Raw genomic sequence first — 13,303 nt, 5'->3', positions numbered from 1 at the left:
GTGCTACTCCTTAGCACAAAATCTCAGGGACAGGGCCCAGGCCCTGAGCTCATGAGTTCAAGCCCCAGGACCAGCAAAAGAAATTTTATAAAAAACAATTTTAACTCCTACATGTGTATTAGGCCAACTTGACAATGTCAATTATGCTTAAAAGGTTTTATGATTTTCTACTTCTCTGTCCTTAATTTTGTGAAAATTTTCCTCCCAAAAACAAATGGGGCCCCCAAAGTGAAAATGCTTTCAGATGTTTAAGGAAAATGAGCCAAATATTGGCAGAATAGTACTGAATTAACGGAGTATACCCTATGGATACCAAGGTCTATTGTAAAATCATACTGATTTGTAGCACAGAGAAACTTAGAAAACAATGGTAAGAGCCTAGAGAATGTGTAAGAACCAACTTTCAATATAGGTGTTAACTTTCCAGCAGTAATACAGATTTCTAATTAGTTCTGACAACTGACACCCCCCCACCAGACCATCCATTGTGTATTATTAATGATTAAAGAACATTGCAGACAGAAACTATGTACCCTTCAAACCAGCAATAAGGAGATAAGGAAAAGATCAGAAATATTCAACATTTTAAAATTCTCAATTTAAACTCCAAGCAACTAGAAGTTTGGTAAATTCAAGTGAACGCAAAAACAAAACTGAGAACTTGAGCTCTTTTCTGAACCATAGAGAAAGTCTAGTAACAAATAATTCAGTAATACAAACCACTGTTGGTTTGTACCTGCTTTAAGGGTAACACTCCAAGAGCATGAACAATAAACATTGTTTAATGACCTATCAAGGAAGATACCAGTACAAATGGTTATGTTTAACTTCATGTAAAGCTATGTGGACATTAGGAAAGATTCCTAGCACCAGGCAAGAAGTAGAGTACCTTCTAAACACTGGAAGTTCAGATACTTTACCCCTTTTAGGAGTTGCCTAAAGTACTTACATGTACTCTAATTAACCATTGTTCCTCCCATTAATATTGTGCACCTTCATTGTGAGTTAAAACTGTAACAAAAAGTGCTTCATAAATTTTTATTGATGGCATTTTATCCCATGGTTTAACATGTTAATTATACTGTAATAAACATGGCTTTAATATTAAACTTCTCCTTATTATCCAAAGTCACCACAGTCCATTTCAGTAAATATAAAAATATATGTTTAATACTTTGTACAATACTGGTTTTTGGTCCAAACAAAACTGGATCAGAAAAGCCAATAAATTCAACTTTAAGAATCTCCAATTTTTTTTTAAAGATTTCCAAATGGATTTAGGCAACTTTGAATAATGGGATTTACATAATAAAATCTGAGACAAGACTAAACAAAAAAGTCTAACACAAAATTAAAATTTCAAGTTCACAGATTTATGTTATGCCAAAAAAGTACAGAAACAATTGTATTTACAGATGTTTCATAATAAAATAATGAAAAAGGCAAGACGGGTGATAGAATGAAAATATAGAAATAGCATATAATTATTAAATGGAGAATGAACTAGATCTAACAGGTCCTTAGCATGGACCACTCTTTAATCACGCTTTCTCTATCAGAAAATTTTTGTGCACAATACACCCACCTCACTCACTTCACACATACACCAGCACAAACTCAGCATAGAAATCATTCATTTCAACATCCTCTAATCTATACAGAATTCCTCATATATAATTACAATTCCACGCGTTCCATAAACACTGCACATAGTGGTGCAGACAGAGGTTCTACACAAGCCATTCACCGTGCAGGCTCTATTTCTGGTACAGCCAGACTACGCCAAGCCAGTGAATAATGTGCTAGATCATAAAGTGTTCTTGCTTTAGAATCAGACACCAGTCTAGCTATTATTTTCAAAAAAAGGGGTGGGAAAGGTGGGGCAGGGGCTTCCATAGAGAAGATCATTCCAAATTAGAGAAGTCCTTAGGCTCTGATTTCGGATAAGCCCAGTATGTAGTACAATCCAGTATCTGAAAGCAGGGCACCAGCTGTTGTTAAAACTCTTGGGTATAACACCTTTGTCACCTTTATTTCCTACGTCTGACAGCAGTCTTTATCTTGCGACCAGAAACTGAAGTTCCAGAAGAGGAGAACAAATTTTTCCCATTTGACCTGTGAAAAACAAGACTTCATATTGTGACATGAGGTTCAGAGCAAATTTTAGGATTATAACATTTAACATGACCAGCAGCAAAGAGGACAGGAACTCTACTGTTAAAACAAATACATTTCCTCTTATACGTGACACACATCACTATTTCTCAGATGATAAATACAATCTTCCAAAAGTGCTGCAATAGGAGAATATATCTAACTGTACCCAAACTATACTGCATCTTCATGACTTAAAAAAAAGCAAAACATGCATACCTTACAATGTAAATTATCTGTTAAGAAAAAAATTCTCTTACCCCACAGTAAATGCTGCTGAAGACTGGTTAAATGCAAAGCCCCCAGAGCCTGAAGGCTGGGCTGAGGCTGCAGGTGTACTGGGATTTGCACCAAATGTGAAATTGAAATTTGTAGTGCTGCTGCCAAATTGGAATACAGAACCTGTAATTGTGGCAGAAATATGTCATTAACTCTGGCCTCTACATATGAAAACACATAAAGGTTTAAGATCTGTTATGCTCAATCTTTTCCCTTGACACTTCCAACAAATGATGTAACTTACTATGACCAAGAGATAAGGAGCAGAATGGAGAAATGTCTGGTTTAAGACGGCAAAATCAGCAAAAACTTAGTAGCATTATATTGTTTTAAAAGTGAATTAAAGTAACAGCAAAGGGATTTTTATTGGTCCCCAGTTATTCACTGAAAAGCCAGAAATGGAACTGTGGCTCAAGTGGTAGAGTCAGCTTTAAGCAAAAACATCAACAAAAGGACAGCGCCCAGGAGTCAGCCTGAGTTACACACACACACACACACACACGCACACACGCACACACGCACACACGAGATAAGACTATTGGTTTCCTAGACTCGGACACATCTACCCCAATACCACACAAGACAGTAATTCTCTTTCACTCTAGAACCTAAGTTTAGTCTTTGTAGAAGACAACAAGATACCAAAGTTACAGCTAATAAAATGCATAACTGACAACTCCTATAAACTGAGCTACCAGAACACTGGCAAGCAGACTAGAAGTATCTTCTCGGGAATTTAACACATTGAACAGGAAGTTTTCATTTAAAGATAAACAAGCTGGGTACTGATGTCTTACACCTGCAATATACCTACTTAGAAGGCTGACAACTGAGGAGCACTGTTCAAAGCCAGCCAAGGTAAGAAGGTCCGTGAGACATCTCCAGTTAAAACACCAGAAAACTGGAAATAGACTGGTGGCTCAAAATGGTAGAACACTAACCTTGAACACAAAAGCTCAAGGACAGCACCTGAATTCAAGCCCTGTGATTGACAACAACAACAACAAAACCAACTACGTTTTACCAAACAAAGTTAAAACAGAAAAATCTACAATGAAACTGAAGACCCATAGCTTTCCATTTTCAAGTGAATAGCCAAGTAGCACCAACATTTAAGGGCAGTATTTTATATCAGATATACAAAAACAGTTGGGGACAACTGGGGGCAAGAAAGAAAAAAAAATCAGAAAACAACAGGATTTAGAAACAATGGAAGCAAAATCTCACTAGGAGGAGTAGGAAAAGATAGAACTTTTTATCTTTTTACAAAAAATAAAAAGTGCAAAGTTCAGAGAAAAAGAACAGAATTTTTTTTAAAAAAGATCAGAGAGCCGGGTGCTGGTGGCTCATGCTTATAATCCTAGCTACTCAGGAAGTTGAGATCTGAAGATCACAGTTCAAAGCCACCCTAGGCAGGAAACTCCATGAGACTCTTATCTCTAATAAACCACCAGAAAACTGGAAGTGGCGCTGTGGCTCAAGCGGTAGAGCGCTCACCTTGAGCTGAAGAGCTGAGGGGACAGCGCCCAGGCCCAGAGTTCAACTCTAGAAGCCAGAAAGTTCACAAAGCAAAAATGCATTCAACGCTACCTATATTCAGTTAAAATCTTACCAAACACTGGAACAAAGAAAGATACTTCTAAAAATGCAAGGCCTGAACATTTTTATTCCCTCAACTTTTAAGAAACCACTAGAAACAGGATGTGGCTCAGTGGTAGAGCATCTGCCCAGCATGCCTCAGACCCTGAGTATGATTTCAGTACCACCAAAAAGGAAAAATAAAATTACTATTAGATGTGCTTATCTAAGTGTTAAGATGGAAGAACACATGATAACCAAGAAAGGAGAGTTTTCTTCAATAAGCTAAGAGACAGGCACTGGTAGCCTGCACCTGCAATCCTAGCTAGTCATGAGACTCTTAATTTGAGGACTCAGGTTCAAAGCCAGATCAGAAGGAAAAGTCCACAAGACTCTTATCTCCAATAAACTACTACTAAAAAGAAAAAAAAGCCAGACATGAAGCTGAGGCTCAAAGAGTAGAGCCCTTATCTTGACTAAAAAAAAGTTCAAGGACAGAATCCAGGCCCTGAGTTCAATCCTCCGGACTGGCACCACCACCACCACCAAAAAGAGAGAGAGAGAGAGAGAGAGAGAGGAGAGAGAGAGGAAACAACACTTTAAAAACATTTGACACCTTCAAAATGCTTTAATTGTACACTGAGAATATGGTTATGAAATAAATTCACACATAATCTGCTGTCAAGTATGAAGATAAAAAGGTATGAATACGTTCAAATAAAAATACTATTTTTTAAAGACACAGAATCTAAATAGATACAATCTACATTATTTGATACAATCTACATTATTCTACAAACTTACTAGAATTAGGAGCTGAACCAGAGCCAAATGCAGATTGACTAGGCTGTTGTCCAAACACAGGAGGCTGGCTACTGCTTGATACTGTTCCAAAAGTAGGTGGTGCAGGCTGAGAACTAGCAGGAAACAATGCTGTTGAAGATGATATAGATCCAAAGCTTGGAGGATTAGGCTGGCTGGCACCTTGAGTTTGTCCAAACGTAGGGGTCTGGTTAGCACCAAATGCTGGACTGGCAGATGGTGCTGACGGTGCACTACCAAACACAAAGGAGGATCCTGGAAGCCCAGAAAAATATTTGATTCAGCACGTTTACAGTGAGATAATCCACAAGAAATTTGTTAGCCACAAGCAAATTTCAAGCTTCTCTTACTTCAATCAAGTTTTGAATAATTAAAATGTTAACTCTCTACCACTATTTAGTAAAACATACAGAATCCATACAAACAAAAACATTACAATTTTGCAGCCCAACAGTGTAGCTCAGAAGACCTCCAGAAATTTAATGTGTGCATTAACCAATCACCTGAGGACTAGAGCTAGTACCTAACAAGAGACAACCAACCATTAGTGCTTCCTTCTGACAACATGGAATTTTAAGAAACCTTGGAAACATTTATTATAATCTTACCACGACTAGTAAAATAGTTTCTAAGATTCAATCTCAACAAACACACACAGTTCAGTAATTAAATCATTCTAGGTATAGATGATATGGAGGCACTCACACCATTTTTGGTGATAACCTGGTATATCAGTTGCTAAGAACCGACACTACTAATAATATTAAAGCCAATTCAATCATATCATGTTCTTTTCCAAATACCTGCAGTACTAGAAGCGGTTGTGGCTCCAAAGCTGAACCCAGAGGTTGCAGTGTTGTTACTGCTGGCTCCTGGTCCAAAGACAAATGGGGTGACAGCTGAACCTGTGCTGGATGTAGTAGCTGGTTTGCTATCCTGAGAAAATAGCAAAGACTGAGATGTACTGGATTCAGCAGAGTTACCAAAGGCAGAGCTGCTCACAGGATTGCTGGCCTGTCCAAACACAAAGGCAGCCACAGGTGGGTTGGAGGAAGATGTGGAACTACCAAATATGCCTCCACCTGCTGAAGTAGTTGGGGTACTTGAACTAGAGGAACTGTTGTTCAAGAAGTTAAAAACTGGTTTTGATGCACCTTGATCTGTAAGACAGAAATTAAGAAATCATTAAATCGTCACAGAAACACCTTTCCTACATAAGTAAAATTCTTACATAGATATATTCATCAAATGAACGTTAATAGTTTTGCATATTCATATTTCCTTTTCTGGCTTAAGGATTTTCTGCTTTTCATAGGAAAGCCTTCAGCTTTTAAGTAAAAACACTATGCCTCAAATCCAAATCTTACTTGATGCTGTGTTGTTTAGATCATCAATTCAGATAATGAAAGATGGTTGCCTTTTTATGTATTGGATTTACAAATTTATGCTGTCATGTGCAACAGGTTCTTAACTTCAATTCACCCATATAGCTAGGCGTTTTTATAGCAAGGACCTAATGCCATCTCTGACACACTGAAGCTATTATACCTACTTGTTCCCTGTGGTGTTGTCATTAGGTTGTTTTAACTATACTCAAGTTAAAACTATACTCACATAATAGTAAAACTATACTTAAATAACTATATTATTATTAGGCTTTTGCAACTTCCTGAGTCTGACTTCCTTAATCTTGTAATTTCCTTTCTGTGTAAATTTTAAAGTAGGTTAGCTTGTCAAGTTCCCCAAAAATTCCTCTAAGAACTAAAATTAAGTGGGTGGATAAAATATTCCTACTCTCAGGAACTTCATTGTTTATGTTGTTTTACAGCCTGCTACTGTTACAAACATAAATTAGACATGTAAGAAAACAAATCAGATTATGATGTCCAACTCCTGTCCTGCTGCCTGGAGAAGAGCTTTTTCTTTTGGTGACCCTAAATAAACTCAGCTTACTAAGGACTTTTTCTGCTGTTCCTATCTCAGTTGCAGCAATGCACAATAGTCAGGGTGAATCACAGGATGCTGTGACATTAGTATGACATTAATGCTATGAACTATTGCCTGAATTTCAAGTTGGCTTATGAAAGGTAAAAAAAGACCTTTCATGATTAAGGTTTTTGTCTTTTTAAAAATCCTTTTTCAAATAATTTAAATTCTGATTGCCTTTGTAGGTAGCTTTCAAATTCTTAAGTAAAAATTTAATAGGGAAAAAAAAGTCTAAGTTATTGAGCCAGGCACTGTGGCTCACACCTGTAATCCTAGCTACTCAGGAGGCTGGCATCTGAGGATGGAGGTTCAAAGCCAGTACAGGCAAGAAAGTCTGAAGATTCTTATCTCCAGTTAACCACCAGGAAATTGGAAATAAAGCTGTGGCTCAAAGTGGTAGAGTAACTAGGCCTTCAACAAAAGAGCTCAAGGACAATGCCCAGACAGAGTTCTGGCCCACAACAAACCCCCCTCCCCCAAATCCTCAATTCTTTGTTAAATTCTATATTTTAGGTTAATCTTTAATTTTCAATGTTTCTAAATTATTCAAATGTTAATAAGTGTTCAACTATATATCTATATATTTTTTTTTGGTAGGTCATAGGGCTTGAACTTTGGGCCTTGGAGCTGTCCCTGCACTCTTCAGCACAAGGCAAGCACTCTACTGCTTGAGCCACAGCACCACTTCCGGTTTTCTAGTGGTTTATTGTAGATAAGAATCTCACACTTTCAAGCCTGGGCTGGCTTAGAACTGAGATCCTCAGCTCCCAGCCTCCTGAGTAGCTAAGTATTATAGATGTGAGCCACCAGTACCCAGCTTTATATTGTTTTTACATGAAACATTTTATGCTTCAATAAACTTGGCTAGTTACAGAATTCTATGTCCAAAATGTTTTTACTTTGAAACACTGTTTGAGGTTGTCAAATTAAGAAATCTAAACTTCGGGGCACTGGATGGCTCACACTTGTAATCTTAGCTATTCCAGAGACTAAGATCTAAGAATGGTGGTTAGAAGCCAGCTTGGGGAGGAATGCCTGTGAGACTATTATCTCCAAAAAACCTGCAAAAAGCAGAAACAGCCATGACTCAATTGGTTGGGCACCAGTCAAAGCTGAGGGATATCACCTAGGCCCTGAGTCGAAGCCCGAGGACTGACACAAAAAATAAAAATCTGATGCTAATCTGAAAAACAGATTCTTTCTCTGAAAACCCACAGTTTTTACTTTGGAATATCCCCTATCTCTCATTTTCAAATTGCTCCAATGTCTCTACTACTCAGTCCACAGAATGATTTTACTTCAACAACTATGCTTAACTTAAAAATGGTATTTTTATTTTTTCTTCAGGATTTTAGTTTCTAAAACCATCTGTTTTCTCAGGGTTTAATTATATTTGTTGCCTCTATTCTTTAAGTGTTTGATGATGATTGGTTAACTGTAATTACTTGTAAACGAAGGCCTTTATATGAAAATCCTAGTAAAGCAGTATTTTGAGCTTAAAAATCCCTATTTTCCTGGGTAGCTTATACCAACTCTAATTATAAAAAACCCAGACAGAAAGGAGAAAGATAAATATCAATGTACACTGTAGGAACTTGTTACCTACTAAGGACTGTATTTTTTCAAAATTGTATTTGTACATAACTTCAGCAGAAACATGAGGGTTTGAAGCAATTACAACTCAAAAAAAAAACAATCTCTGGCTCCTTCCTACAAGAATTTCACAGGTGGCATTCTCAACCATGTTCTATATAAACCATTCCTTGAGTTGCTGCATTTGTCAAGGTATCAAAGACATCCTATAAAAAAGGAGGGAAAACAAAAAAACAAAAAAACAAAACCACCTACACTTACCAGCTGTAGTACTGGTTTGAGCTCCAAAGGCAAAAGTGGATTTAGTTGGCTGTTCTGATTCTTTCTCAGGTGGTTTTACCATACTGAAACTAAATGTTGATTTTGAAGAACTCTCATCTTTGGTTTGTTCTGAATTCCCAAAGGAAAATACTTGTTGACACTTTGGCTCCTGGTTGTCAGCTTTTTTTCCAAACACTAGAGAAGTAGAAGTGACAGGCTCTTGTTGCTTCTCTTCTGTCCTTCCCAAAGCAAATACTGAGGCAGATGGTAGAGAGGCAGATTCCATACTGCCAAAAGTGAACCCTGCCTTGGTGGCAGGTGTCTCTTCTTTTTTTGCTTCCGTTTTACATGTGAAAGGAGACACTGAGACATTCTTGGTTTCTAGGGTTCCAAAGCTGAAGGTGCTCTTGCTCTCAGAGGTCACTGCAGTGTCAGTAGCAGCAGGGGTGGGGTTACTAACACCCGTACCAGTACCAAAGCTAAAGCCTGAAGATGAAGATTTAGGTAATTCCTCTTTCTTTTCTTGCTGCCCAAGGCTAGCCACTGCAAACTGAAATGGAGCTGAAGAAACAGGGTTGCTTAAACCAGAACAAAGTCCAAATTTAAAATTGTTATCAGTCTGACTGTCTTTCTTAACTTCTTCAGGTTTAGAATCAGATGAAATTCCAAATTTAAAATCTCCAGTTGGTTTAGAAAATTTAAAGCTTTCATTCATGGAGTTAACAGACCCCGAGTCAGATGTAACACCTATTTTAAATGCTCCCTGATCTCCAAATTTAAAATTTCCAGTGCTTGTTAAGGTCTGAGAAGGCCCAGAAGATGAGATACCAAATTTGAAGGATGAAGCTGCTGGGTTCAAAGATGGGGATGATGTACCTCCAAAGCCTTGAAAAACATACAAGACATGGCATTAATGTGTTTATCCCTTAAACAAATGCAAACCATAAAAGCCAAAATAATATACGGAATAACTTTGAAAAGGCCTTCTTGAGGAGTATTAACCAATGGCAGTAAACACATTTTACAGGGGGGGGGGAGGCAGGGGCAAAAGACAAGAATGAAACTAGTTTTCAAACTTGCCTCAAAGGGCTCAACAGACCAATTTAAAGTATGGTGTGACACTGTGTTACTGGGAGAAAACATGGGAAAGGCACTGTAAAGCAACAAGAAGGTGATGAAATGGACAGAAAAAGTCACCTTCCATGTGCAGTTTTCAAACTATCAGTTGTATCCCATTAATCATCCAATTAATTTAATCCATTTTCTTCTAAAATGGAATACAAGATACTAGGTATTTCATACATACCAAAGATTACTATTTTGTGATTTAATCAAAATATAGACAAATACAATGCGTGGACATGAGGGGTTATATAGATTAGTACCTTAGAAAACTAAATCTTCCTCTCCTGAACAGTTCTACAGATCAATGATCTCTTCTGCTTCCTAAGTTTGTCAAATTTTTGACTGAAATGTATATGAGTAAATAATTTATGTGATAAAAAAACTTGTAAAATTCAGTTTCCAAATAGTTTACCTGACCATTAATTACTATATGAAGTTCCTCCTTTATACTTATATAGCAAAATAATAAGGAAAGTTCTTTTTCTGAGATACTGTGGGAAACTAAAGTCTAAAATGAGATGCCTTATAATAAGGTCCTAGGGATGTGAGTTCTTAATCAGGTAAAAGTCAAGAAATTCATTTAGGGGTTAGAAATACAGCTCCACTGGTAGAGCACTTGTCTAGTAAGTGCTAGGCTTTAAAGTTTAACCCCTCAGTACTAACATCACACACACACACACACACACACACACACACCACACACACACATACACACACACACCTAAGATAAACAAAATTTCCTACCAGACTACCATGTGAGGAGGGTGAGATCTGAGGACCATAGTTAAACCAGGCAAGAAAGCCTTGAGCCTCATCTTTCAATTAACTGCCTAAAAAGCCACAAATAGAGCTGTGACTCTAGTGGTAGATTGCTATCCTTAAGGAAAAAAGCTAAAGGACAGCACCTAGGCCCTGAGTTCAAGCCCTAAAACTGGCTTGAAGAAAATCACTCATTTTCTGAGACTCAGTAACACAGATGCAAAAAAAGGCATCTCACTAGTAACATGCAACCACCTTAACTTTATAGTGATTCAGAAACAGATGTGTACGAAAACATGTAAGGACAATATACCATATTGTATGAATTCTCAAATGAATTTAACTTAAAAAACAAAGCTATTAGCAAAACATTTCACCTTAAATCTTCTTACCTTTAAACTCTGATTTCATGCCTGGCTTTGCACTTTCACATGCTACACATTTAGTGGAGTCTGCTTTATTCTGCACTAGGCACACTTCACAGTCCCAGCTGCCCTCAGGCTTTTTGAATTTGTCCAATCCCAGACAGCCTCCAGATGACAGAGAGACAGGTACAGCACTGCTACTTGAAACAGGTACTGAACTTCCTAAGAAATAATAGGGAAAACTCATGAAAATTTTAATTTATGTTATATCATCATCTTAATGGTACCACAACTAAGTGTGTTCTAAGTGTGTTCTTCTAACCTTATGAACAATTTGCTCTAACCTGGCTCAATAGTGACCTGGGTCTTAATCTAGTTCAAATGGCTCCAGTTGAAAAGAACAAATCCTTAAAAACCCACATTCTAACAAACTCAAGACTACAAGGCAATTTGTCTTGTAACCATGTTTGTCAAATTTCTACAAACAGCACAGCATTCTAAAACATATAAACTGGAGACAATATCATAACACATAAAATACACAGCTCTATAGCTAAAGCTACTCATGTACACATTCATTTTGAAGAAAGTTTCCCATCATTCACTCTGTAAATCAACGTATTAAGTTCACAACACTCTGGCTATTATATGCTATTTAACAGACATTTTTATGAAGCACCATTAATACTGGTGGGTTCTGGGGACATAAAGATAAATAAAATGGTACTTAACTTCTAAGGTGCTAGAGGTCTCAAAGGGAGAAAATAAAACAAATGCATGGTAGTACCATTACCAAGTGATAAATGATCTGAAACAAATGTGCAAGAAAAAATGACTAAGAAGCATGAGAAACTGTCCCCCCTCTGTACATCACCTTTTTTATACCAATAATTTTTAATGTACTCTTTACCTGACTTACATAACTATAACCCCTCCCCTGTATATCACCTTTATAATATCAATTTAAAAAATTTAAAGACACATGCCAAGCTATTAATGACAAAAAGGGGGAAAAAAGCAAGCATGAGAAGGATTCTCAGAGTTGATCATCTTTAAGCAGAACTAGCAAGGCACAATGTAGAGGAGACAGTTAAGAGTAAAGACAATCAAACTAGTAACGGTTTCTCAAGTCTCCACCTGCTGTGACTTCTCCAGTTACCTGAATTTCATACGTATGTCTCTTGCCAACAAAGTGCTAGCTAGGATCCCATTTTTGGCCCACTGTCCTGAAAAGCTTTCATCTTACTCTGATGGTTTTAAACACTAACATCAATTTCCTAATCTATACTTGCAACCCACACTTCTCTTCTGAGATACTGTTAGTGGTGGTTCTACCACCAACTTGGTTTAAGTGAGAGAGCTTCATTACTCTTTCTCCATAATTATTTCTCAAATTTCTTTCAATATTTCTCTGATTTTTCTGTCACTCTCATTCAAGTCCCTCATCAAGTCCCTTCCTCATGTCTTCCTTACATATTTGCCATCTTATTGAAGTCTCTGGTCTTATTCCTCTGTTTTTCTTCTCTTTACACCAATTCGATAGGTACAAGTTTTTATTCCTACCACCTCCTATTCACCACTGCTACTGTGACTTTCATGATATCAACTCATGGCTTAGGACGACTCCCAAATCTGTACTTCCAGTCCTAAGGTCTATAATCCATATAAATGTATGCAAAGGCACCACATGTATCTGAACCTTTCATAAGCTTGGAAATAGAATGTCCTCAACTAGACATCATTGTGTATCCTCTTTATTTAATTGAATTAATACATATCACCAGTATCTGTATTACTCATATAGCTTTCCTTAGCTGTCCTCTAAATTGAGGCCTTCAAATCTATTATCCAAAAACCTAGTTACTTCAGAGCTTCACATTACAGAAACTAAATCCAAGTCATTAACAATGGAAATATAATTCACAAGGTATTTGTTTTATTGTCTATATTAATATATATCCATGCCATAATAACTACATAATGGAATTACAAAAATCACATTAAAAACTGATGTGAACTTTTTTTTTTTTTTTTGCCAGTCCTGGGGCTTGAACTCAAGTCAGGACCTGGGCACTGTCCCTGAGCTTCTTTTGCTCAAGGCTAGCAGTCTACCACTTGAGCTACAGTACCACTTCCAGCCTTTTCTGTTTATGTAACACTGAGGAATCAAACCCAGAACTTCATGCATCCTAGGCAAGCACTCTACCACTAAGCCACATTCCCAGCCCTGATGTAAATTTTTATTTTTTTTTATTATTTTTTTTTTGGGTCCAGTCATGGGGTCTGAACTCTGGGCCTGGGCGCTGTCCCTCAGCTCTTCAGCTCAAGGCTAGCACTCTACCACTTGAGCCACAGCACCACTTCCGGCTTTTTTCTTTTTG

At 37.3% G+C, this 13,303-nt stretch overlaps 1 protein-coding gene across 2 annotated transcripts in view; it reads right to left on the bottom strand.

Moving 5' to 3' along the window:
• Positions 1–1,024: 1,024 nt before the first annotated feature.
• The window catches only part of Nup153 (nucleoporin 153kDa), a 59,270-nt gene continuing 46,991 nt past the window's right edge, over positions 1,025–13,303 (bottom strand). For both annotated transcript variants that reach the window (XM_013030441.1, XM_013030442.1), the window contains 6 exons: positions 10,950–11,144; positions 8,674–9,558; positions 5,637–5,993; positions 4,816–5,088; positions 2,415–2,556; positions 1,025–2,115 (listed from right to left, as the gene is read on the bottom strand). In XM_013030441.1, the coding sequence (XP_012885895.1) occupies positions 2,031–2,115; positions 2,415–2,556; positions 4,816–5,088; positions 5,637–5,993; positions 8,674–9,558; positions 10,950–11,144 (1,937 nt within the window). In that variant the 3' untranslated portion in view covers positions 1,025–2,030. The remainder of the gene's footprint in view (positions 2,116–2,414; positions 2,557–4,815; positions 5,089–5,636; positions 5,994–8,673; positions 9,559–10,949; positions 11,145–13,303) is intronic.

The sequence above is a fragment of the Dipodomys ordii genome, unplaced genomic scaffold, assembly GCF_000151885.1.
Source record: "Dipodomys ordii isolate 6190 unplaced genomic scaffold, Dord_2.0 Scaffold130, whole genome shotgun sequence".
Classification (NCBI taxonomy): Eukaryota; Metazoa; Chordata; class Mammalia; order Rodentia; family Heteromyidae; genus Dipodomys; species Dipodomys ordii.
This window is presented reverse-complemented; position numbering and strand designations above follow the sequence as displayed.